Genomic DNA, 25,872 nt, shown 5'->3' on the forward strand with positions numbered 1-25,872 from the left:
AAAAAAAAAAAAAAAAAAGGCCCTGACTTATTGTTGGGACTCCCTGCAGCAGCTTTATCCAAGCTAAGTCCACCTGACACACCTTTACATGCTATGCAGATGTATCAGTCTTTCTCTTCCCTCTAGACTAGAAGCTCAGGAGCCAGACCAGCTCTCACTCATCTTTGCATCCCTCCAGGGCCTAGAAAACCCCTGGCCTATACCAGGTGCTCGATGAACAACAATACCTACTTACCCTTTTCCATCTTTACTGCCAAAATGGTAATTCGTAATCTCTAAGATTATACCAATAAGCCAGCAACTTCCTTTTATAAAAATGTTATAAAAGTAACAACACTCACTATAGACTAAAACTTTCCTACTCTACGATTCTCAGAAGGATGTCCATTTGTCAAAGGTCTGTCTTCGGCACTGCTACTACCTCGTTTCCTTGGGTCCCAGCGCGGGAGAAGGCTCTTAATTTTGATTTTGATCCAGTCCATCTTCCCCGATATATAACTTGTACTAATACACACTTGCTTTTCCCTGGCTGAACCTTGCCCTGCTGCTCACTGCTTACCGTCCAACATAAAGATAGCTAATCTCCTTGCTACCCACGGTACTAGCCCAGCCAGGGAGCTGGTCTGTACTGACATTCGCCTTCATTTTACAACAGCTGAAAGGTGCGTTTACCAAATCTGGAGTTAGGGACAAAATGGGCAAAAGCAATTTAATATTTCCATTATTTTCCAGAGGTTCCTGCTTTCAATAAAATCAATGTAAGAAGGAAAACGATCCACGACCAGCCCTCTGGCACGATTCTGATCTATTTTGTCTTTGCTGAAATGGTCCCAACATCCTTTTGTCTTTAATATTCCGAGCAGGATTTTTTTCTAAATCGACTCACACGTTTCCTACCAAATGCCACATTCCTAGCAAAGCTATTGCATCAATCATTTCATAGTCCTATGTGCTAAAACTGAGCCTGTGCCAAAAGCCTACTTGGAACAGCCTACTTAGTTCCCCGTTAATTTATATTCCCTATACTTTAAAAGAGAACTCTAACTCTTTAGAAACGAATCCTTCCAATCCATATGGAAAAGTGTAACAAATACCCAACGATACCGACAATACTGTTCTTTGATTTTGACTAGTTTATCAGAATTTCCATTCAAATCTAACGGAAGGCTGAAGCTCAATGCTGTGATGCCAAATATACCAAGATTTTCCTTTACTGTGTGGCTTTTAAAATATTTTCCAAGAACAAAAAGGAGAAGACGTAACTCGTCTCATACTACAGGAAAGCTACAGGGACCGCACAGAAGGATGACGATCTTAGACTGAGGACACTTAGCCATCCCCAAAGATACTAAATACCAGCCAAAGGGTACTTCTACCTTGTCCCCTCGGCTCTACGCAGACACCAAAAATCTTCGTCACTTCTATCCTTGGTAAGCAGCTCACATGAACAGCTGTGCCAGTCCCAGTATTAGAAAAGGCACCCTAACACCTGCAGTGAAACGCACTGTAGATTAAAGTTAAACTCCAAAGCCTGAATAGTTATCACAAGATAAAATATGCTGTCCAGAACTCAATGTACACTTTTAAAACCTGAAACATTGGTAGGGGCTTATTGGGCAATCAAGACCTTTCCAAGAGACTTCATTCTCTACTAGCTAGACATTTTTTTTTTAACATCACACCCATAAGATAGCCTTGACCACTTAGGCCAGTTAATAACTGAAATACTGGATCTGCAGAAAGAACAAAATGATAGCGGTGTGAAAGTCCAACCTTCCCACTTTAATGGGATATTAACTTTCAAGATTATTTCTAAGGTGTGACCCTCTCCAAACGACTAGAACTAGTCGGACAAAATTTAACCTGAAATCCTGCTGGCCAGTTTAAGGACGAAATTACTAAGTGATGAAATACAAGAATCACATCTTCAACAATCCCATGACATGGCTCCCAAGCCTTCTGCAGCCCTGACTGTCCTGCTATGGTTATAATCGGGTCTGTCAAGGTTCCTCCGACATCTCAGAAGAGCACAGTGTTCTTCAGATTGGAATGACCACCACCAACTATAATAGAAACTGCTACCTACTTCCTGATGGCCAATAAGCTAAATCTGGCCTAGCTATGTTTTTTGGGCTCAAAAAACAGAAGACTTAGGAAAACTTCAGCCAAAATTTTAAAAATCACAAATTTTCACCAAAAACTCCAGAATTCCAGCTTCCCATGAAAAATCAGCTTTGGTAACCACCAGCAAATGTGAGGGGGGCTTTGCTTTTAGCCTGGGCATGGGATTTTCACGTGGTCATGCTGTCCATATCTCAAAAAATGGCCGCACCTACATTCATATCCATTCATGTTCCCTGCCCAGCAACCTCTAGCCATGTGAATTTGGAATTTATGTTGGCATTAACTACTTCACCTAACCCATGACCTCATCAGGTAACAACATCTTACAGTAAACAGAAACTCCCATGATTTATTCATAAAATTTAATCCTGGTCTCAGGCAAGTCTCCTTCTATACAGTTAACTTCGAGAACTTCACCGCAAGTCTTTACATTTATCTTTGAAATTTGATGTTGTTAAATTAGATACATTCAACTCAATCACTATTCATTGTGCACCCAAAGGACGAGCGGTTTTGAAACTAGTGGTTTTGCAAAAGGCAGAGCCTCTCTCTCCAGTTTTAACGAGGTAAGTATCACCTGAATGTCTTTCATATGCTTAGTTTTACCTATAATCTACCTTCAAAAAGAAACTGAAAGGATTCAGAATTTTTTGTCTGTATAAGCTGGGAGCTATTTATTTTAAAATAACATGTAACTGAGTAACTTAAATATGTCTAAAAGTATATATTGTCTACAACTCTGACCTTCCACAGATATCTAGCTTGGCACAGAAAACCTCTAAAAACTAAAAAAGTTTCTATGGGATTATGGCTTAAGACAGAAAGTATGTGGCATCTCCGTCCAATGCCAAGACAGGAGCAAGGCGAGCTGGTCAGAGGCCCAGACGTTCACGGAAGAGGGAGGTCCCTCTAGTTGGCAACTGGGCTGCCCCTGGCTTCCTCACTCCACAAGGACACAGGCCGCCCGGGGAGGATCCCCTGATGACACCTGCTGCCGGCCAAAAGCCAGGCTTCCCCAGAATGGCCGGCTGGGGGACAAGGGGGTGGATCAGCAAGGAGCCCTCTTGCAGGGCCCCGCCCACAGGGCTGTAAGGACAGCCCTTTGTTCTTTCTGGAGAAAGACAGTTCTGCACTCTGAAGGCTTTTTTTCTGAATAGCTTGATAACAATGCTGATAGAGCTTCTCTTTCCAGTCACCTCTTATCACCCAACAGTGTAATGACAGTGTAATCGTCTAGCTGGGGATAACTGGTACCTCCCACAGTTATCTTCATTTTCCTTTGAATCCTCAGTCACATTCCTCCAAAATTCTTCAATGCTTTGCACATCTCCTTTTAAGTAACCCTCCTGAGGAAAATAAAAGTCAGCCAGAAAGGTTTACACAGCTCCCTTCTAACCCACGGAGATGTACTGTGCAGCCCTTTACGTAAACACTCACATCAGAGGCACCCCGTAACTCCCGCGGCTGTGCAGCTAGGAGGAAGCACAGCAGTGCCCACACGGAGGGACCGAGTCACAGTGACCTGACCCCGATCTGCGGAGCTCGGCCAGCTGGGGAGCCGAAGGAGCTGCAGAGACAAGGCAGCACCCCATCCAGGGAGGTGACGCCACTGCTGTCCTGACCCCACGACCAGCCTTCCAGCCAGGGAGGGTGTGGGTGTCAACGAAAGACGCTGGAAAAGTGAAGTGTCCCCGGGAAAAGGATCCCTGAGAGCCCCTGGCGCAGGGCTGCTCAGAAGCTGGGCACGGGTACCACCTCAGCCGGGAGCCTCCGCCTGGCCGCCCGGCCAACTCCTCTGGTAGCTGCTGCCTTGAAAAGTGTGAGAACCACTGCATTAAGCTGCAGCCACCTTCTCCTCTGTATCCCGCACGGCCAGCACACTGTCCCCACACGCCGGACCCTCCAATGCCTGCAAAATGCATCACGGCAAACGGGCACTGCCCACCCTGAGGCACCCGAGGGATGTACACACCGTGTCCTCCACAAGCCCTGGAAAAGCAGCTCGGCAGCTGCGAGACCCAGCACAGACTGAGCTCTGTGTGCTCGGCCCTCTGCCGGCAGGACCCCTGATGCCAACCTCAGCCCTGCGGGAGGGGCCCTCACCCGCCCCGGGATACACACCAGGAACCTGCCGCTTAGGAAAGCGCAGTCAGTGCCTGGACCGCTCCGCTAATCAGTGATGAGCGGAACTTTAGCTGGTCTGTGCTCCCGCCACGCTCACTCCGGACGCCCTCCGTGCCCGGCGGTGCTGAGCGCGAGAGAGGCAAACCTGGTAAGAGGCCCTGTGCCTGAGGAGTCTACACCCTGGCAGGGAGGCGCGCGAAGTAAGCAAAAGAAATGAAGTGCTGCAGGTGCCATCAGAGCAGGGAAAGCCGAGGCAGCTCCCCCGAGGCCCCGACTGACAAGGGCAAGGGCGGCCAAATCACCGCCAATCAGCGGGGGCTCTCGGACCACCACTTCCGAGAGCGAGGACGACACACACCCTTGACAGGCAGCTGTGGAAAGGGGCAAAGACCCCCAACGTGTGCCCCTTACCCCCCTCCTGAAAAAGCCAGAGCGAGGCGATGCTGGGCTTTTGCTTGGAAGACACAGGAGAGGCTGGGGGAGCCCAGAGCGAAGGACAGAGGTTGAGCAGGACGGCTACCTGTCTATCTTCTCTTCGAGCTGCTTCTGCAGCGCCAGCCTCACTGCAGAACTGCGGCAGAGGTTCGAGGAACAGCTCCTCGAAGGGGCTCCGCCGGGGATGCCCACAGCCTCAGGCAGCAGCATGTACTTACCTACCGCTGGTGCCTGCATTAGACGCGCACAAGTGGCCCCATGGGGAGTGACGCGCCACTGGAAAGGACGGGCCGGATCTTTAAAAGCTTCATCCGGGAGGCATACGCTTTAGCAGAGTATTGCAAAAGATGGGTTTGCCGACCCAAAGGAGTGTGGAGGGGGTTCCAGGCAGAGGAAATAGTTTGATGAAAGGCAGGGAGTTAAAAGATAAGGAAACGTATTGGGGGAACTTAACTGGTTCTGCAGGTCCTTCGGGCAGCAGACCAGGACTGCACTTCCAGCCCAGCCACTGCCACATGCATGGGGGCTTCTGGCAATTTCCTGCTCCTCTGGGGAGAGAGTGTGGGTGTGTGAGGGGTGGCCAAAGTAGGGGCAGGGCCCAAATAACAGAAAAGGAGCTGGCAGCCATATTCGGGAGGTTCTAGGCCTCTCCTGTGGGCCAGGGGTTCCCAGAGATAAAGCAGGCCTGAGAATGCGTGGGGCAGGGCCTCTCACAGGGCAGGCCTCTCAGCCCAGAAGGACCCCAAAGTTAGACTTCTGACATTTTCTACACATGAGGTTACACAGGCAGTCACTAGAGATCCAGTGACAGGACTGGAAAGGGACATGGACGTCATTCAGCTGAAAACTGGGGGCCACACCGCCTAGTGTGCACTTACGAATTTTATTCTTCCCGTATATTGTGACTATATTGTCAACAGCACAATGACACTGCATGACCTTTTGGAGATTACAAGTTAATCGGTTAAACGCAAACATTTAAAAAATGCATCACACTTTGATAACCTTTTAGTAATATGGAGAAACTTAAAAAAAATGTGGCCAGGTAGCTCTCTACCTCTGATGGTAGGAGAAGGTGGGTAAGAATGAGCCTGCTTAAAAATGTAGGTTCCCTGGCCCTCGCTGGGTAGCTCTGGGTAGAGCCTGGGAATATATAACAACAACCCCACATGATTTTTGATACAAGTGGTCTCACAGCCACACTTGAAAAAGCACTGCAAAGGGCAGCAGGGAAGCTGGGAAGAGGTTTAAGCAAAAAGTAACTAATCAGTATTACGCAGTTTGCGCTAGATGTGGCTACCAGTGTTGCAGGCAGAAGCCTGATTATGATGGTGTAAGAGTGAGCAGAGATTAGCAAGATGCAACTGTTCTTTCAAAACGTGTGACTGAGAAGAAAGAGACAGAATAAGGATGTGCCTTAAGGGCCTGACAAAAGGTGTTTTATTTGTGTTCATCACCTAGAGAGATGAGTAACACTGTAAAGGACATGTCAGTAATCACAACGTCCTGCACAGGATTTCCACGGCCTCCAGACCCACTCTCCACTGTCCTCTGCGCCCCCAAAGTATCAACTTGCCCTCTGAAGGAGGCACCAGCAGGAAAGAGAGGATGGGAGGGAGTGGGGTATTCATCTCCCCTCACCCCCTCCCTCAAGGCTACCGCAGGCTGTATGCGTCCCTCGTTGGGGGCCACAGCTGCTCCTGACAGGAGCCCCTACAGCTCCCCTCGTGGGGTTCTGACCCCCTTAGGGCTCTGCCCTTCCTTCCTCTGGCCCCTCCAGGCCTAGAGGAGCTGGTCCTGGGAGACCACCCTATTCCTTGCCGATTTCCCTAAACCTGCCCATATCTTAGTAAATGGTTCTTAAAGTTTCCTTGGTTACCTAGTTCAATCTGTCTCCTACCAGAACCCTGCCAGATACATACAACATTAAGCAGAGTGTAAATGCCAGCACAGTGCCAAATCCAAAATGCTACTGTGGTTCAAATACAACAGCAGTCACATCGGATGGGATTCAGGAAAAGATTCATCTGCAAGGTGCACTGGATGCGGGCTTGGAAGAACAGTGAGGCTTCTGATAAGCAAAGGAGGGGGGCACATCATTGCTGCCTATTCAGATCTCCTGAATCCGAATTCTATCTTTCCACACATCAGCTATCCCTCCCCTTTTCCAAACCCTACACGTTTACCAAAGCAGGACCCACGTCATTTGTAAAATCATTAAATGATCGCTCTGCTGGGGGCCCTGTTTACAGGTTGTTTTATTTTAAAGAAGTCTTGCCAAGTTCTATCATCGTAGACTCCCACCTGTTAAATCAACTGCAGGCAAAAGCTGTGTGTGAGCTGTTTTGATTATTTCCCTGGAAAGTCAGCCCTGATGGGCCACAGTAAACAGAGACTAGGGTTATTTGTACCTATCGAGGCAGTAATAACACAGGAAGCACTTTTAAAGCAGGGGACAAAGAACTCTTGAACAGTGAGGAAGCAGAAAAACCACTTTTGACTCCAAATTCAAAATGAGATTTTAATCCTACTTTAATCACTGTGTGGGGAATAGGACTGAACCTGAGCCTGATATCTCCCTTCCTAAAAAGGAAGTCCTAGAGATTTAAAATGGAATATATGTGAACAGATGTTAACTTCCCAAAAGAAAAACAGAAGACAAGTTCCAAATATTTCATAATTTGTAAAGAAGAAAGGAACGTGCAGCAGATGTATACTAGGAGCCAGGTACTTTACATAGATTATGTATTTTAATCTCCACAATAATCTACAAATAGCTACTATTTATTATCTTTATTTTATAGGTGAGGAAACTGGGCCTTAAAGAAATATACAGTAATTTGCCAACGAGCACAAGGCTGGCAGAATCTAGTTCCGAGCCAGTCATCACCACGGCATGACTACTTCCTACCGATGAAGGGAAACAGACACAGGGAAACCGACATGGACTACAGTTTAGGCCACGCGGTCCTTGGCCTCACTGCCTCAGATTAACCACAGAGGCAGTTTCAACTTCGAAATTTATTAGCCCCTTTTCCTCCCCTGAGTTCATATTTATATTCCCTCCAACTCGGTCCAAAAAGAATTTGAGGCAGCTTGATGAAACAAACACAGAATCATGGAATTTTAAAACTAAGTGCAACACACATTTTACACAGGGGGAAACTCATTTATGTAAAGTGACATTTCTAAAATTAGTTAACTGACAGGGCCCAAAATACAGATTCAAGATTCTCAGGCCCATATGCCTTCCTGATGAAAAGGAATCTTCCACAGCAGATTGCCTCAGTACGGCAGGGCTCTCAGTATGAAGGCCGAGGCTCATTACGGCTGTAAAAGTAGACAGGTGCGACAAGTGAGTTAGATACTTGTGTCCAAAACCTAAAGCATTCAAATGGCAACTTTAAAATAAAACACACCTTTGATTTTCTTGTTTGGTTGCCATTCACCTTCTGCTCCTAAAAGTCATTATCTTCAAAAGGCTCAAAACTGAGAACGTCATTTATTTCTTCATCTATACAACAGGGTTCATCACAACACAGAATTGTAAGAGGATTAAAGCAGTTAATGTTCTAAACTATTCTTTTCCCTAACACATTATTTCACTTCATTGGTTGTCTACATGGCATGGGGCGGGGGAGAATATACAGCAACCCGCCAATCAACGAAATGGCCAAAAAGCAGGAAACGAGGATTCTCCCTCTGTACACACATGGCTTTCCCCACTCCAGCCATCACCACCAGCACTCCAGTGTTGGGAAAGCTCTTCCTCTCCACCCTGTCCTCCAAAAATACACTGGCAACCTGCATCTAAAACACGGATCTGTCAAAATGATTTGCCACGTGTTCAGAATAGAAATTAAAATGGACCTTTTACTCAAATGCTTAATACCATATGTACATACGTACCTGAAGCTAAAACACTTCAGGACTTGAATTTTATCTGACTTCATAAGGTGTTGTGAGGACGCAGGAAAATAATATAACGCATGTGAAAAAGATTTGAAAACTGTAAGATGTGACCCGTGATAATTATTACCTGACTTGGCAGGATTGGTTACAACAGCTGGTCCTTCCTCCTCCCTCCTCCAAACCTTTCCGAGTATCTCAAGTCTCCCTCTTGCCCCCTCTCCCCACCCCAAAAAGTTCAGCACGTCATCTCTAAAACAAGGACCCTGTCCCCAGACAGGACTGTTCGATGAGGTCAGTCTCATCCCTCACTGGCTGTCGGCCAAGTATGCCATCCTGGACATCATGTCACCAGGGAATCTTACTCCAATTTCATAGTAATTACAGCGTCAAGGGAAATAAGGAAAGAAAAATGGTTTGACAGGAAAGGAAAGGAAGGGTAAAGAGAGGGAGGAAGGAGAGGGCTAGAGAGCCCCTCAGTCTGATAACTCAGAAGTGAGGTAAGTCAAATGCAATAGAACATATATGTTCAGGTTAAAAAACAAAAACAAAAAACCTCTTAAAAAAATAGGTTGATCTGGACACAATTATTCTCCCTTGTTTGGTATTCATGTTGGGGTTTTTAAAAACTTCACCACATAGCCAACTAATAAAGAATACGGTTCTGTTCAATGACATCTGATGTCTTCTCGATAGCACGTTTGGCCCTTGTCTCTCCCTCAGTCCAAATCCCCACAGATATTCCTTTAATGATAACTAACCACCCTAGAAATAAAGTCGCCTGGAATGCAAGGCCTAGAAAGGGGAAACAACAGATGCTAAATATTTCCCATCTTAAAGCATCATCGAACCTCACTCAATACCAGATTTTATATTTTTATTTAAATGTAAGACCTACTGAACAAATACTACGGTTACCTCAAGGTCACTCTGGAATTCTCAGAAAAGATGAAAGAATCCAGGAGCCTAAGGCAGGCAAGATCTTTTGTCCCTGTTCCTTGCCTGGTCTTTACTGCAACATATTTCCTCCTTTCTCTCCTACCTGACCCTGCAACCTGCATTCTTCTATTCCATACATACCAGTACTTTCTATCATTTCGTAAATTCCACACTCACTCTAGTAAAAAAGTTTAACTGTTTTCTGGCTCTAAGGTCCTTTTCTTCCTCTGACATCAAATAACTGCTTTTATAATTTCCTAAATTTTCAAAACACTGTTAATTAGTGTATACCAAATTAACACACTAAAAAGTTATATTTTCACACTTTTCATCTCCTGATTTGTCTTTTTCCTGTTGAATCACTCTATTTGATTACAACTAGTTCTTAGGCTTTCTCTCAACTGGGACCCAGTTAGTTACATGTAACCAAAGTTAATTTCTATTTTGCTCAACTTCAAAATACTGGCTCAGTGACTACTTTTTCATCCAATTTTACTAAATGATTTTTCAGTTATTTCAAGTGCTTTATCAGCAGAAAAGTCAATTCTTCGGTGCTTCAGAGAAACAGTTTATTATTATCATAAAAAGTTAAGGCTTGTGTGGTATTAATCCAATATTCTTAAGACTTGCTAAGAGAAAACAACCCAAAATACAAGTGGCTATGCAAATTCAGAATGGTCTCAAGAGAACAAAGGTGTCCAAGGTACCAAATCAAAACCTGTAGATAATAAAGGAGGAAAGTCAAAATTTTAAGTCCTGTCCCCTTCCCTTGATTCTCCTGCTTATGTCAGCACTAAAAAGAACCCGCTCCGGATTGCTGAGATTTTTAAATGAGTTTATTATATTAAATCACTTTTAAAGTCACAGGCATTATATAAATTAGAAGCCATGAGCGCAGTAGAGAAAATATTTCATCGTGATAGGGAGAGAGAAAATGAAACAGAGAGCAAGAGGGAGAAACAGAGCATAATCCTGTTCCCTAAGATAAGTGAAAAGCTATAGGCCTATCTCTCTTGCTCTCATTGGCAAAACAATTTTTAAACAGATACCTACCCTGCATTTGCTGATACCTTGGCAGCAACCTACTTAAGTCAAGGAGGGTTGTAATACACTAAAAGGCCATACACTGTGCTTCACTTCAGAAAAGTGAGAATTCTCCACAGGGCTGAGAAGACGAAAAACCGTAAGTTCTGATCAGTTTACTAATAAACAGAGAAGACTACTTTCTTATAGTATGCGATTAATTTCACTAGTGGCACTTGAATCTATTAGCAAGATTCACATTATAACTGTAGTTCAAGATGTATGGGGGATAGGTATTTACTAAGAACCAACAGCTATTACTGAACTATAAGTAAGGAATTCAGATCTGAACAGAGGTAGAATTTTTTTATACTCATTGAACATACTTCTATTTAACTTTTTAAAACACTGAAGCACAAAGCACTTAGTGTCATAACGTTAGACACAGGGGTCGTTTCCCATCTTGCTGCTATGAAACGGAGTCTGGACACAGAGGAATCCAGTATTATAAATGAAATCCCTGATGACATCAATGACAGCAACACATTCGGGCGGACAGTGAACCTGGATCCCTTGGAAAGTGCAAACACTTCTAGATCAAGTCCACTTGAAATAATTTTAAGCAAAATTTTCAGTGAACTACCTCTAGCCTGGGGCTAAAGCAATTATCTCTGCCCCACCAACTACCCTAAATGTCACTCTGACAAATACTCCCAAACTTTCTTTTCTGAATAAAAATGGCGCTGCTTTTCCCACACAATCCTGTTTATATCTCAGTAACCCTTAGGCCCTTCATGCAAACTCAAAGTGAGGAATTAGATGTCACTCTTCCCTACACTGTGTCAAATGCTTTTCTTTGGGGGGGGGGGGCAGGGGAAGAGGTGTCTCCATCTACAAGGTTGCCACTTTCTCCGCTAGACACCCTGGGATCATTAACTCAGTTTGCCTTTTCTTCCTAACCCCTGCCTGCCTTGCCCCAAACTGTTGCCTCTCTCTCTTGAATACGCCGCACTTCCACGCAAACTGTCCCAAAGAGCCGGTCGCCGACCCCGGAGCTGGCCTCCTCCACGCCACACACGTCGTGTCCAGCGCACCGTCCACCTAGGCACGTCCATCCTTTCCCCGTGGAGTATCGGGTGCCACGCGCGCAGGGCACAGACACCCCGGCTCCCCCAAAGCACAGCCTTTCCACGCACTGTCTACACCCGTGCCCACACCCACTGGAAGCGGCTTCGGGACTCCGATCGCCGACTACGCGGTGCACGCACGCCCCGGGTCGGGCGCTGCTGTGGCAGGGAGCAGGGCCAAGCATGCACGCGCGCACGTCGGTGCCCGGAGCCCCCGCGGGCTGCCCGGGCGGGGTGGGGGCTGGGTGGGCAGCTGGGGGCGGGGGGACAGCGGGCGCCAGGCAGCGAGCGGACAATAACAAGCGGGTCGCCTCCTCCCTTCGCCCCCGCCCCAGCCCGCGCCCCGGGTCCCGGGTCCCGGCTTCCGCGCGGATGGCACACGGCCGCGGAGGGGGCGGCGAGGGCGCGGTGCCAGCGGGGCCGCCTCGGGTACCTGGTCGATGGGCAGCTGCACGGCGTTGCTGAGGGGCTGCAGCAGGGTGGAGCCCGTGGTGCTGGTGGTGGCCATGGCCTGCCTGGCGCTCCGGCCGCCCGCGCCGCTCGCCCGCGACTGAGCCGGGCGACGCCGAGGACGGGGAAGCGACCGGCGCGCCTGCCCCCTGGCCGCCCGCGGTCGGAGCGCGCGGGGCGGGGCCGGGGAGGGGCCGGGGGCGGTGACCCGCTCGGCCCTCCTTCCGCGCCCCCACGCCCCCACCGCGCCCCCGCGTCCCCGCGTCCCGCGTCCCCGCCTGCGCCCCCGACCGCCCGCGCCCGCCCCGCCCCCTGACTTCCAGCAGCTTCCAACCGCCCCCTCCCCACCTCGCGCGCCCTCGCGCCAGACAGCCCCGCGGCCCAATCGCGGAGCGGCGCCCCGACGCCCGCAGCCAATCAGAAGGCGCAGGCAGCGCCCCGCCTCCATCCCAGGCCCCGGCCCGGGGGACTAGGGGCTGTCTGGCCACAGTGGGCGGGCGGCTCGCGGGGATCGCTCTTCGGTGCCAGCGGGGGGGGATCTCCGCCTCCTCATCCCCTTATTCCTCCTCCCTGCTCGAGGTCGGCGGCCAGCCCACCCCTCTCTAGGAGGAGCGGTGGACGACAAAGGGGAACGGGTTGGCTGCCAGACGAACGGGCGACGTGCGGGGCGCCGTCGAGCCAACGCTGGGGGAAATTGGGAACAAAGCTGGGGGCCGGGAGGAGGAGGGCAACAAACCAAAATAGTGACCTAGATAAGAAGTCCCTTTGTCTTCAGGATTGCTGTGGAAAAGCGCAAACTTGAGTTCAGTTCCGGCTGTGTGTGCCTTTCGGTCACCCTCAAGCCCACCTGGACCTGGTGGGCTGCGACCGGTCCAGTTCGACGCCGCGATGGCGCCCGCCCCAGGGAGGGAGGCAGTTCTCACCTGTGCCTGCGGCGTGTGTGTGTGTGTGTGTGTGTGTGTGTGTGTGTGTGTGTGTCCTTAACTGCCCGGCCTCTGCCGTCTTCCTCAGAACGAAGGCTCTTTCTCAGCAACTCGTCACCCCTGAGTCGCCAGCTCCCCCAGACTCTTCCATTGTGCTGTCGGTGTGAGGTGGTGTGTGTGTTATGTGTATGTCACATGTATTTGTCGAAACTCCGTGAAAATAAGCCATTTGAGTTCCTTGAAAATGCAAGCGTCGACTTTGTGGAGAAGATTTCAGACGGGGAGGAACGCTGGAGGAGAGCATCAGGAGAGCTCAAAATCCAAGGAGTTAAGCGTGTGAAATTTTTGGTAGAAATAACTAATGGTTAATGAGAGTTCAGCCGCATGCTTTAATGGCTGCGTTAGAAGTGTAATAAATCATTTAATCCCCACACCAACCACATGAGGGTGGTACTGTTACCACCCTCAACCAAAGAAACTGAGTCACAGAGAAGTAACTTGCCCAAGAGAGCACAGCTAATAAATAGAGACAGGACTGGGATCCAAGATATGTGCCTTCAGAGTTTTTCTTAATTGCTAGGCCCTCTTCTTCCTCACACTTAAACCCAGTCCAGAAATTTTCATCAGCTGTCAGGTGTGCCATTTACTTGTAACTACTGTAGAGTCTTGGATGATGAGACAGCACAGATTTATATACATGAACTTCAGTAAATCACTCTCCTGGAACTTAGTTATCTCTCTGAAAAGGAGGTGGTTGAACTAATTGGTTCAATTCCTTCCTGCCCAACTTTCTTTGCTTGGTTAACATAATCCTAACAACCAAACTGAATGAGGGATAGAAGGAAGAATCAAAAAACCAGGACCTTGGGCTTCCCTGCTGGCGCAGTGGTTGAGAGTCCGCCTGCCAATACAGGGGACGCGGGTTCGTGCCCCGGTCCGGGAAGATCCCACATGCCGCGGAGCGGCTGGGCCCGTGAGCCATGGCCGCTGAGCCTGCGCGTCCGGAGCCTGTGCTCCGCAACGGGAGAGGCCACAACAGTAAGAAGCCCACGTACCGCACAAAAGAAAAAAAAAAAAAGCACCTTCATTCTTCTTGGAGTAGTGATTCAGAGGGAGTTGTAATCAATTAGAGGCCAAACCTGCTCAATGGGCTGCTGATTCAAACATATTATCCCCCAAATCTGGAGCCCTCTATTAATCTCAGAAAAATTTTTCTTTCCTTTCCTCCACTTTGGAGAAGTGTAGAGAAAGCATACAGGTGGCTGAGCAAAAAAGTTAAAAAGTGGGTGTTGGGAACATACTGCAACCTAAAGTAGCACAAAGATACACTCTCAGGTCTAGAACAAGGGATGTCTATGAAAAGGAGTTTCCTCAGACAGAACTTTTATTTTAGTAGGACTTGACAGAACACAGTTCTCTATTTGGGGTAACTACATGAAATGTAATGTCTACCATGGGGAGGATATTAGCCATCTGGAAAATTTAGCTGTGTCAGAGTTGTAAAGGTATAGGTGAGATATAGTGTAGTATTAATAACTTCGATTTTGGAGTCACACAGACCTAGATTTTCGGCTGTCTCTGCCGTTTATTCGCTACCAGATCTTGGGCAAGTTACCTAACCTTGCTAAGCCTCCGTTTCCTCATGGGTAAACAGCATAATAATAGCACCAACTCTGAGTTAGGAGGTTATAAAAGCTTACCTAAATGAAGAACTCAGAACTGTGCTTTGCATATGGTAAGACTGAAGAAATATTAATTACCATCCAAGAAATGTAATGTGATTCTGAAAATGGAAACTATTTTTCTCATATTGAAAGTACTACATCTTCATGTTTTTAATGAAGAAAATGAGGCCCATGTTTTAAGCTAATAGCTCAGTGATGATAGCATAAATTTGATGCAGGCCTTCTGACCGGTATCTGCTAATTAGACCTGAAGCTCTTAAACTGTGATGAAGGGGAAAAGAATTGAATTAATTATATACGATGCCTCACTGTCCTACCACAGATAACATTCATCCTATAAAAATGATTTTCACGTACTTGATTCTTAAAAACAAACATTTACTGAGTGCTTGCTATATTCAAGAACTGTGGGGCAGGGCATGCTGTAACGAGTAAATGATGCTTATAATCAAAAACAGAAACAGTCATATGTATACACAAAACAGAGAGTGAGGTGTTACAAGTACCAAGTAAGATCCTTTTCTTAATGTTAAAATCAAAAGAAAGCATCCAGAAGAAAAAACTTGGCTGGAAGTCAAAAGACCTGAACTTTAGTCCTGACTTTTTTTTTTTAATTGAAATATAGTTGCTTTACAATGTTGTGTTCATTTCAGGTGTACAGCAAAATGACTCAGTTACACATATATATATATGAATATATATACTCTTTTTTTTTACATTCTTTTCCATTATAGGTTATTACAAGATACTGGGTATAGTTCCCTGTGCTATATAGTAGGTCCTTGCTGGTTATCTACTGTATATATATATTAGTGTGTATATTTTAATCCCAAACTTTTAATCCTGACTTTTCCACCAAATAGCTGTGAACTTGAGAAATCTGCTTAACTTTTCTGTGCCTTAAATTTCTCGTTGTTATTATTTCGGCTGTGCTGGGTCTTAGTTGTGGCATGCAGGATGTTTAGTTGCAGCATGTGGGGTCTTAGTTGTGGCATGAGGGATCTAGTTTCCTGACCAGGGATTGAACCCGGGCCCCCTGCATTGGGAGTATGGAGTCTTAACCACTGGACCACCAGGGAAGTCCCCGCACTGGTAAATATGGATAATGATAGCTTTTCACTCTGCCTCACAGAAGTATCATGACTATGACCATGAAATTAATAGTAGGGTAAATTATTTTTAAAGATATTAGAAATATTAGTATTAGAAATAATAATGAGCAAGAAAAAGCTTCCAAAATCACAACCACATTTTTTTTTAAATTTATTTTATTTATTTTTGGCTGTGTTGGGTCTTCGTTGCTGTGTGCGGGCTTTCTCTACTTGTGGCTCGCAGGCTCTAGAGCGCAGGCTCAGCAGCTGTGTCTCACGGGCTCAACTGCTCTGCGGCATGTGGGATCCTCCCGGACCACGGCTCGAACCCGTGCCCCCTGCATTGGCAGGCGGATTCCCAACCACTGCGCCACCAGGGAAGTCCCAGCAACCACATTTTAACAAGAGTTACTAACTTAGACCAAATGGTAAGAGCACTAAGCAGAGTTCGCATATAATTAAATGGCTGTCTACCGGTGTTCTCATCCTGCCTACATAGGTCTGCCCCCCGAATTGGCTATGGTAATTAAAGATTGCTAAAATGAAGATTTCCCTTCCCAACTTATTTTTAATTTTGAATAAACCACTCAGAAGAAATGAATAATCTACCAAGCTGCTTTTGTTTCATAAAAATGGTATGTGTCGTGAAATTAGTCCCCAAGGCAATTATCTTGCCTATTCTATGCCCTCATATAATATCTTGGGAAAACTTTGATGAGAGGCATTGGACCATTCACATAAAAAAAGCCCCAGGTAACTGGCTGACATCTTTAAGCACTTACAAGCTAACCCTAGCCTGAGACCAAAAAATGAAATTCAGAAAGCACCCTTGGGACTTCCCTGGTGGCTCAGTGGTTAAGAATCCGCCTGCCAATGCATGGGACATGGGTTCTATCTCTGGTCCGGGAAGATCCCACATGCTGCAGAGCAACTAAGCCCGTGTGCCACTAAGCCCGTGTGCCACTACTGAGCCTGTGCTCTAGGGCCCGTGTGCCCCAACTACTGAAGCCCGCGCACCTAGAGCCCGTGCTCCGCAACAAGAGAAGCCTGCGCACCGCAACAAAGAGTAGCCCCCGCTCGCCGCAACTAGAGAAAGCCTGCGCACAGCAACGAAGACTCAGTGCAAACACCCTTTGAGACAGGGGTCCCCAACCCCCGGGCCACGGACCGCTACCAGCCCGCGGCCTGTTAGGAGCCAGGCCACACAGTAGGAGGTGAGCGGCGGGCAGGCAAGAGAAGCTTCATCTGTCGCTCCCCATCGCTTGTGTTACCGCCTGTACCATCCCCCCACCCCACCCCACCCCCTGGTCTGTGGAAAAACTGTCTTCCACGAAACCGGTCCCTGGTGCCAAAAAGGTTGGGGACAGCTGCTTTAAGACATAATGTGCTTCAGTTAGGACATCAAGTGTAACAAACACAGGAAACAGTAGAGATAGGAGACCTGCCTGGAGCCATCAAAGTCCTGGCTCTGCTGTTTTCTGACTCTAAGGCTGACCTGTAACAACAAACAAACCACTTATCTTCAGTTTCATTGTCTATACATTAGGAGATTTAAAAACTAAATAATTTCAATGGTTCCTTCTTCCTCTAAAATTATGATTCCCAAGAATTTCTAGAATTTTTTTCTGTCTCTCTGAGTCATTCAGTCTAGGTTTATTTGACTAAGAGATACAAACAAAACTAATTATTATTAATTTGAGAATCGCATGGCTTTCCAGTTGCTCCACTGGTTTCAGAACTACCTGTAATGTATTACACCTCTAATCAAATTTCTTCTCGAAAATATCTATTATTCTCAGTGATCTGTGATGATTTCTGTGTTGTATCTGTGCATCTTGGGGAAATATTTCATTTTCCTCGTAGATTTATTTAGCTTTTCCACCTTTGTATAAACGAGTCAAGTCTCAGAAAAAAAAAATCCCCTTAGCGCTTATTTCTTTTAAGTACACCATCTGAAACCCTCTGATCCTTAGACATAGAAAAACAAAGTACAAACTCTCACGCTTCCCCATGCTTGCATAATGGCATTTGTGTCCAAATTATGAAACATCTTAAATGTAAGTCACTGCAGATTTCATCATAATCACCATCACCACTAGTCACGCTATTGCGTCTACTTAGCTGACCACAATGGGTAAGAAGATCTCATTTTCTCGGTTCTGCCTAATAGTCCAGGTTATTTCGATTTATCTATAATTATAAGAAGTTTATCTAAAATTATTAAATATATTGACATCTCACTGCTCTTCCAAATAGTCTAGTCTGGCTGCCAGGGGAGGAGCTAGGCCCTCACCTCTTCTGTTGCCGGCTCTGGAACAAACAGAATGCCTTCAGTGAGTCTCCAGCCCACCAAAGAATTCTGCATTGTCCCTCAGAAGTCCATCACTTTCAGCAAATTTCCCTCTTCATGAGTAAATGTGTCAAAAAACATATTTTGTTGTAGATATTTTCTGCGTAGACACTTCCCATCTTACTGTCATTTTTCAGATGCTGGGTTTTGCTCCACAAATTGCAATACCAATGCTAGAGCCCTAAGCAGTGAAGAATTAGGAACGAGAATCGTCTCTACATGTAAAGTCTGTGGTTGCCACATCTAACCCACTTCCCTTGCCAAAGGACTTTCTGTCCTGGACAGGTTACTCTTTTGGTTAAATATGAGGTACCTGCTAAGGAAGGTCCTTATAAACAGATCATGGTTTCAATTTCATCAAATATCTTATTTTCCATTTGAAAGCCAATAGTTATTCTCTCTTATTTGGGTTTTTGTATGTAAATTCTGACCCAGGCTTAAAATACTGTATATCACAAGACAGTTCTTATGAAAATCACAACACATTAAAATTAAGGGGAAGGGCTTCCCTGGTGGCGCAGTGGTTAAGAATCTGCCTGCCAACACAGGGGACACAGGTTCGAGCCCTGGTCCGGGAAGATCCCACATGCCGCGGAGCAACTAAGCGCCTGTGCCACAACTACTGAGCCTGCGCTCCAGAGCCCACGATTCACAACTACTGAAGCCCGTGCGCCTAGAGCCCGTGCTCTGCAACAAGAGGACCCACCACAATGAGAAGCCCGCGCACCACTACGACGAGTAGCCCCCGCACGCTGCAACTAGCGAAAGCCCATGCACAGCAACGAAGACCCAATGCAGCCAAAAATAAATAAATAAAAATTAAAATTTTTTAAATAAATTAATAAAATAAAATTAAGGAGAAAACTGTAATGAAAGAGGTACCAAATGTTCCCAAGTTAGTTTAAACCAATTGTATTACTAAATTTATAAATAATGTGTTGCCACTTCCAGAATGAGAATGCAGATCGGGTGGAAATAACCTCCAGTGGAAGCCCCTTTCTTAGATTCTTCATTTGGAATATTATCCCAAATTTTGTTGAGGCATTGGGAAGGTAGGATTATAGAAAGTACCAGGTAAAGAAGTTGGGCCCTGGAACCAGATTGCCTGAGTTTGAAGCCTAATTATGACTTAATTGATTTGGGGTAAGTTTTTTAACCTCCTTGGGCCTCAATCTTCTCATCTATAAAATGGGAATAATAATGATTTGTGCCATTCAAATAAGTTAATACACATAAAGTACTTAATGCTTGTAACATTGTAAGCTCTCAATGAATATTAGCCATCATCACCTCCATCATCATGATCATCATCCTCACCATTATTATTATAGGAATTGCTGGTCTTACAGTGTATGGTCACATGTACCATGCGTACTATATACAAAGTAGAAGTGTAGTTTAGCAACAAAGGCTGGTTTAGCTTCTTCCTCCAAATTGAGGGTGGGGGGTGGGAGGACACCAAGGGCTAAGATTTGGAGTATAAAGAGTACATTAACTTAAATGATTTATGACAGTCCTGGCCTATCTCACCTGAAAGCATTAACAGAGCTTTATATTTACAGAAATAAATGACAGCTAGGTTTAAACTTTTACATCTTCTTAGATGCTGGAATATATTATGGTAAGTTATATTATTTTGTTTTTTAACTGTCAGTATCTATTCTGAGCCTTTACAACCTACACAGTAGGAAAAGGATGAAAAAAAAAAGACAAATGGTAATTTATATACGAATTTCACGGGTAAGAACTAAGCAAATGAACGCATAATTTATAATTTGGCATATTACTTTGTGACACATTTAAAAATGATTACTCTGATTGATGAGTTTGAAAATTCCAGGTGGCATTAGACTTCACCCTTCCATACAGTATTTCTTTGAATACCATCTCTGAATCCACAAATATTTACCTTTTTCTGGTTAGCGTCCAGCTGGTAACCAATGAAATGATCTTACATTATTCTAGGAGAGGAGCCAGGAACTTGATCTTATTGCATAAAGCTATTCCATTCCTCTTTGTATAAAATATATTCACCTACTGGTCCCTAGATACTTAGCTGACAGAGCACTTAAAATTGTTCCCTTTGGAGTTGCTTGGGTGTCGCTGAGAAATAAACAAATAATGAAACCAACCCCAGTATGTATGACACAACCCAACAAGTCCGTGTGCCTCCGTGCCTTCCACAGGACCACCTTAACCAGACTCACCCAGGACATTTGCTTAAAATCCAGATTCCTGTACCATACCAAACACATGAAGAATCAGAATTTTTTTTTAAAAAAAGAAGAAGACGAAGAACCGTAATTTCTAGGTCAAGGCGCTCAAGTCTGCGTTTTACCAATATGTAGTTCTTACGCATATACTAAAGTTTAAGAAGTGTTTCCCTATTAACATACCTCTGAGTTTGTTGACTGTATCTAATCAGTTTCCCCCAATGTGGATTAACAGGGCAAGTATAAAAGAGGCCTAGGGACTTCCCTGGTGGCGCAGTGGCTAAGAATCCACCTGCCGATGCAGGGGACACGGGTTCGAGCTCTGGTCCGGGAGGATCCCACATGCCGCGGAGCGACTAGGCCCGTGCGCCACAACTGCTGAGCCCGTGTGCTGCAACTACTGAGGCCTGCGCGCCTAGAGCCCGTGCTCCACAACAAAAGAACCCACCGCAGTGAGAAGCCAGTACACCGCAATGAAGAGTGGCCCCCGCTCGCCACAACTAGAGAAAGCCCGCGAGCAGCAATGAAGACTCAATGCAGCCAAAAATAAAAAATACGTTTAAAAAAAAAAAAAAAAGAGGCCTAGCACTGAGGGACATGATCTACACCCAGGGCAAGCAGCTGAATCACCCCAGCATCAAGGGACAGATATTTTGATCATTGATGTTTTCTATTGAAACACTTGTAATGAAGAGGGTAAATGATGGAAAAATCTGCACATAATGAGGTATGGAGAAGTCACTCCGGCTTATACGTGGCTTAACTTACACTTTACTGACCAAAGTGGCCTGTTTTGTGGCCTTTCAGACATGCATTGTACATCTGCTTTGGTCATTGAGGAGGAGAACGCTTTTGAAAGTCAAAATGAAATGCTGAGTACATTCTAGTTAATTGCATATGTGCAACAAAGATAAAGATATCAATATTCCTCTGTATTTCTGCCAACTATGAGATTCTGTGTTTGAGAGCCAGCATTGGCCAGTGCACCATTCAAATGATAGAGAGCTACGACCCGGAAGAGAATTTGGAAATCAAATGGAATTCATTTACCACAGTGTTCAGTTTTTAAGAGCCTCATCTAGATCAAGACCTAGAAGCAATATGCATACGTAAAGTCTTTGCCAAGGAATAGTATATCTAAGGTCTTCTATGGAAAAAAAAAAAAGTAATTATAGCCAAATATTAACAAGACCATCCAGGGAGAAAATGAAAAAAGGAGCAGTTAAGACATCTTAGAACAATGCAGACTTTTTTTTCCTCGGGCTTCTATTTTTTGAATTTCATTTTTATTTTTTGTATTTCATTATTATTTGTTGTAAGGTAATACATGTACAAGTTTTAAAAAAAATCAAATAGCACTGTGGTCAACAAAAAAGGAAAGTTCCCTGTCCCACCTCTCCCCACTCCTGTTTTGCTTCCCATAGCCAACCTTTTCAACTCTTATAACTGTTTCTGTTTGTATTGTCCTCTACATTTTCTTTATACTACTATTTCAAGGCTAGATACCCCAGGTAGCTGTCACTTCTCACATCTCAGCCCTGCAAGTCTCTCATGGGTGAGTTTGCATGATGGGTCGTTGGTAACATGCAGAACTGTCGCTGCCAGGGAGCCTGGCAAATATGGTTTTAGCTTTCTAGAGTCTAAAGCAGAAGGAGGCTGTCAGAAAGGGAGAGGGAGGGTGGGTGTTGAGTTCACCAATCTGTAACATCTGCCAAAGCTGGGTCTAGAATAGATTGAGACCATTTTGCACTTAGAATTGTGAAGCCATTGCTCCATCTTCTTATAAGTTCCAATGATGCTGCTAAGAAATGCCACTTTAATTCCTGATTCTTTGTGTGTGACCTGTTATGGGTTTTGGGGGGGTTTTCTCCTTCCTCCTCTGGAAGCTTTTTGGATATTCTTTTTATCATTGATGTTCTGAAATTTTAGTGATGTGTCTTGAGGTGGGTCTTTTCTATTCATTGTTGGGTATTTCTGTGGGCCCTTTCATTCTAGAAACTCATGATCTTCAATTCAGGGAAATTTTCTTCTTTCTTTGATATTTTTCTCCTGTTCATTTTGTCTGTTCTCTCTTTACGGAATTCTTATTTGTAAAATACTGGACTTCCTGGATTGATCCTCTAATTTAATTTTTTCCTTATTTCCAGCTCTTTGTTTTTTCTTACATAAGACTGCCTCAATTTTATCTTCCGACTTTTTCCTAATTAATTTTTCCTTCAAATATTTTTCATTAAATCAATGACAAAAATTATATACATTTCCCTCATCAAAAATTCTTGTAATGAATAAAAGTAACAAAATGAGATAACAGTGACATATGTCTCATACATTAAAAAATTTCCGGGCTTCCCTGGTGACGCAGTGGTTGAGAGTCTGCCTGCCGATGCAGGGGACACGGGTTCATGCCCCGGTCCAGGAAGATCCCACATGCCGCGGAGCGGCTGGGCCCATGAGCCATGGCTGCTGAGCCTGCGCGTCCGGAGCCTGTGCTCTGCAACGGGAGAGGCCACAACAGTGAGAGGCCCGCGTACCGCAAAAAAAAAAAAAATTTCCTGTTAGAAGAAAGGGAATTTGTACAGCAAAGGAAACAAGTGCTCAGAACACATCCAAATGTATGTGCAAAGACATACCCATCAACTAGCTGACTGTGTTTTATTGTTTGCATAATTACTAGACCAAACACTCATGAAATATAAGTGAGAACGTTAAGAAATATGAGATCCACTTCATGTTTCTAATTTTCACAATGCCAGTGCTAGACTCATAATAGTATCTTTATTGACTCTAAATGTTAAATGTTTCCAAAGTAAAAAGCAGACAATTCTTAGAGCCTGCTGAGCAGGTTTTGCTGAAATAGTGGATTTCACTATACTTACAAGGAAAATCTGACTCAACTTATAGTAAAATAGTATGAGTAATAAAGAACACCAAATAAATATCACTAAGAGTAATACCTACACATATTAAAGTATTAATTTGAACCATGTTCTAATTGAATTGCATGCTCATCAAATCAGCCAACTTTACCTAAGACATAACACCATATCAAAGAATATGAATTCACCCATCAATAGTTTCCAAATACCCAACCCCAAATTCATATTTGTATACTCATTAAGAATTACAGTTTATTTAGAAAAGAAAAACAAACACACATGCATCTTTATAATTTAAAATATTTCATATTATGCATAAACAATATTCAGATTTAAGCTTTGGACCATGTTTACTTTTTCCTAAGTTATATTTATGTCATCAAGATTTTCTTATAAAGGTAATTATTAAGTGTATTAATTAAACAAACTTACAGTAGTATTTCCAATGCCAAATTTCCACCTATTAGATATGAAAGTATAACCTTCTTCTGAATAAAGATATTTGTCCAGATTTGGGTCTAAACATTTTCTCAGGCAAACAATTTAGTGAAAAAAATTTCACCTTCATCTTAAAATGTATGCAATCTCATAATAAGCCCCTGCATTTCCAAGTTGAAACAAATCTTGGATTTCTAGAAAAGATAAACCCTTTATTTAAAAGGAGAATTGTGGGTTATAAACTCACCAACGTACTGAAAATCCTTTCGTTTCAGAAAAACCAATGCTCCTGCTAAAGATATGGGCAGTCGGTTATAACATGGATATAGATTTCACACTTTTCACAATATTACTTCTCCTCCTTAACGGTATTGCTGTAGATGCATTTTGACCTTGGGCAGTGGTCTCATTTGATGGCCTGTGTAATATATTTGATTCTCTATATACAAATCAGACATTTACTCCCCAAGATATCATATTCACAAAGTCAAAAATTATACTTTTTTTTTTTTGCGGCACGCGGGCCTCTCACCGCTGTGGCCTCTCCCGCCGCGGAGCACAGGCTCCGGACGCGCAGGCCCAGCGGCCATGGCTCACGGGCCCAGCTGCTCCGCGGCACGCGGAATCCTCCCGGATCGGGGCACGAACCCGCGTCCCCTGCATCAGCAGGCGGACTCTCAACCACTGCGCCACCAGGGAAGCCCCAAAAATTATACTTTTATTTAGAGAAGTAACAGTGACAGAGTCAAACGAGCCATCACTGTTTGCTGCTAACAAGATAGAAATTCTGAACAATATTTTCACTCGTGGCCATTTTGATGTCTGTAAGAGCTTATAGCACAAGATAAAATTCTCATCAACCTTAAAAAAAGTAGCAATGAAAACAACAAGTTCAATCCTGGAAAATTTTCCACTATCCCCAATATAAGTTAAATTAACCAATATAAAGCACAAACACAGTGATGCGGTAGAGGAAAACTAGGGCTCAAAGGTGCGAAAGAATATTCCTTCTGACGTCATAACTAATTCTAATTGACTACACATGTTCCCATCTGGAGAATTAAATAACTCTGATTCAACCTGAATGGATAAGCAAAATTAGCATCAGTGATGCCAGTATAAGAAATTTTAGAGACTGCCCTGGTGGTCCAGTGGTAAAGAATCTTCCAGTGCAGGAGATGCAGATTCGATCCCTGGTCGGGGAACTAAAGTCCCACATGCCGCGGGGAAACTAATCCCGTGCACCTCAACTAGAGAGAAGCCCACGTACCACAACGAAAGATTGCGCATGCCTCAGCGAAGATCCTGCATGCCTCAATTAAGACCCCACGCAGCCATAAAAATAAATTAATTAATTAAATAATTTTTTTAAAAAAAGAAATTTTAGAAACTTCCACAGATGACAAGATCAAGAGGAAACCAGCACACTGATTAACTGAACAGCTCATTGAGTTTTTAGAGAACATTAAAAAACTCATATGAAGTGCATTAAGTTAATATGTCCTTAAGTGTTAGCTATTGCACATTTATTCATTTACTCTGAAACTATTTTTGTTTATTGAAGAGATAATAGAAATATATCTAACAGTCTTTCCATGAACTGCAAACCTCCTTAACTATATGTCTAATCTTAGTGCACCTACCACCTTTAAGTTAATTCTCATACACATTACAGGAGCTTCGACAATTGTAAAGCACGATGTTCAAATAACTTTTTATTAGCTGGAATTTTGTTTGTAGATATAAATAAAACTTGGAGCATATTTTGTTATTATATCAATGGATCAAATTTTTTCAAAAACGGCTGACACCTTTTAAAATTCTAATATCATGATGGATTAGATAGGTATGAAATAGACAAAGATCAAATTAAAAGAAAGCATTTATTTCAATCAATAAAATAGAGGGGCTCCTTTTATGTCCATTACTTTAATCTTTCAGTAACAAAATATGTATTCGAATGAGCTTCAATCTGAAAACTGAGCAATTGTTAACCCTGAGAGGGAGTGAGAAAGACTGAAACTCTTCTTTGGTCCTTTTGCTCAAAATCATCAGCGTCGATAATAAAGTCAGAAAGGAAGAATGATTAAGTGAACATCAAACTGCCAAGGACGTCGGGCATATTTAATTACCTCAGCCAAGTATCTTACACATGTGTTTCATTA

At 44.3% G+C, this 25,872-nt stretch overlaps 1 protein-coding gene across 2 annotated transcripts in view; it reads right to left on the reverse strand.

The window, feature by feature from the left end:
• MBOAT2 (membrane bound glycerophospholipid O-acyltransferase 2) overlaps nucleotides 1-12,294 on the reverse strand; it is a 117,814-nt gene extending 105,520 nt beyond the window's left edge. For both annotated transcript variants that reach the window (XM_082851929.1, XM_082851928.1), the window contains exon 1: nucleotides 12,115-12,294. In XM_082851929.1, coding sequence (XP_082708055.1) covers nucleotides 12,115-12,189 — 75 coding nt within the window. In that variant the 5' untranslated portion in view covers nucleotides 12,190-12,294. The remainder of the gene's footprint in view (nucleotides 1-12,114) is intronic.
• Between the last annotated feature and the right edge of the window lie 13,578 nt (nucleotides 12,295-25,872).

Source organism: Leucopleurus acutus (genome assembly GCF_964270905.1).
Source record: "Leucopleurus acutus genome assembly, chromosome: 12".
NCBI classification, from domain to species: domain Eukaryota; kingdom Metazoa; phylum Chordata; class Mammalia; order Artiodactyla; family Delphinidae; genus Leucopleurus; species Leucopleurus acutus.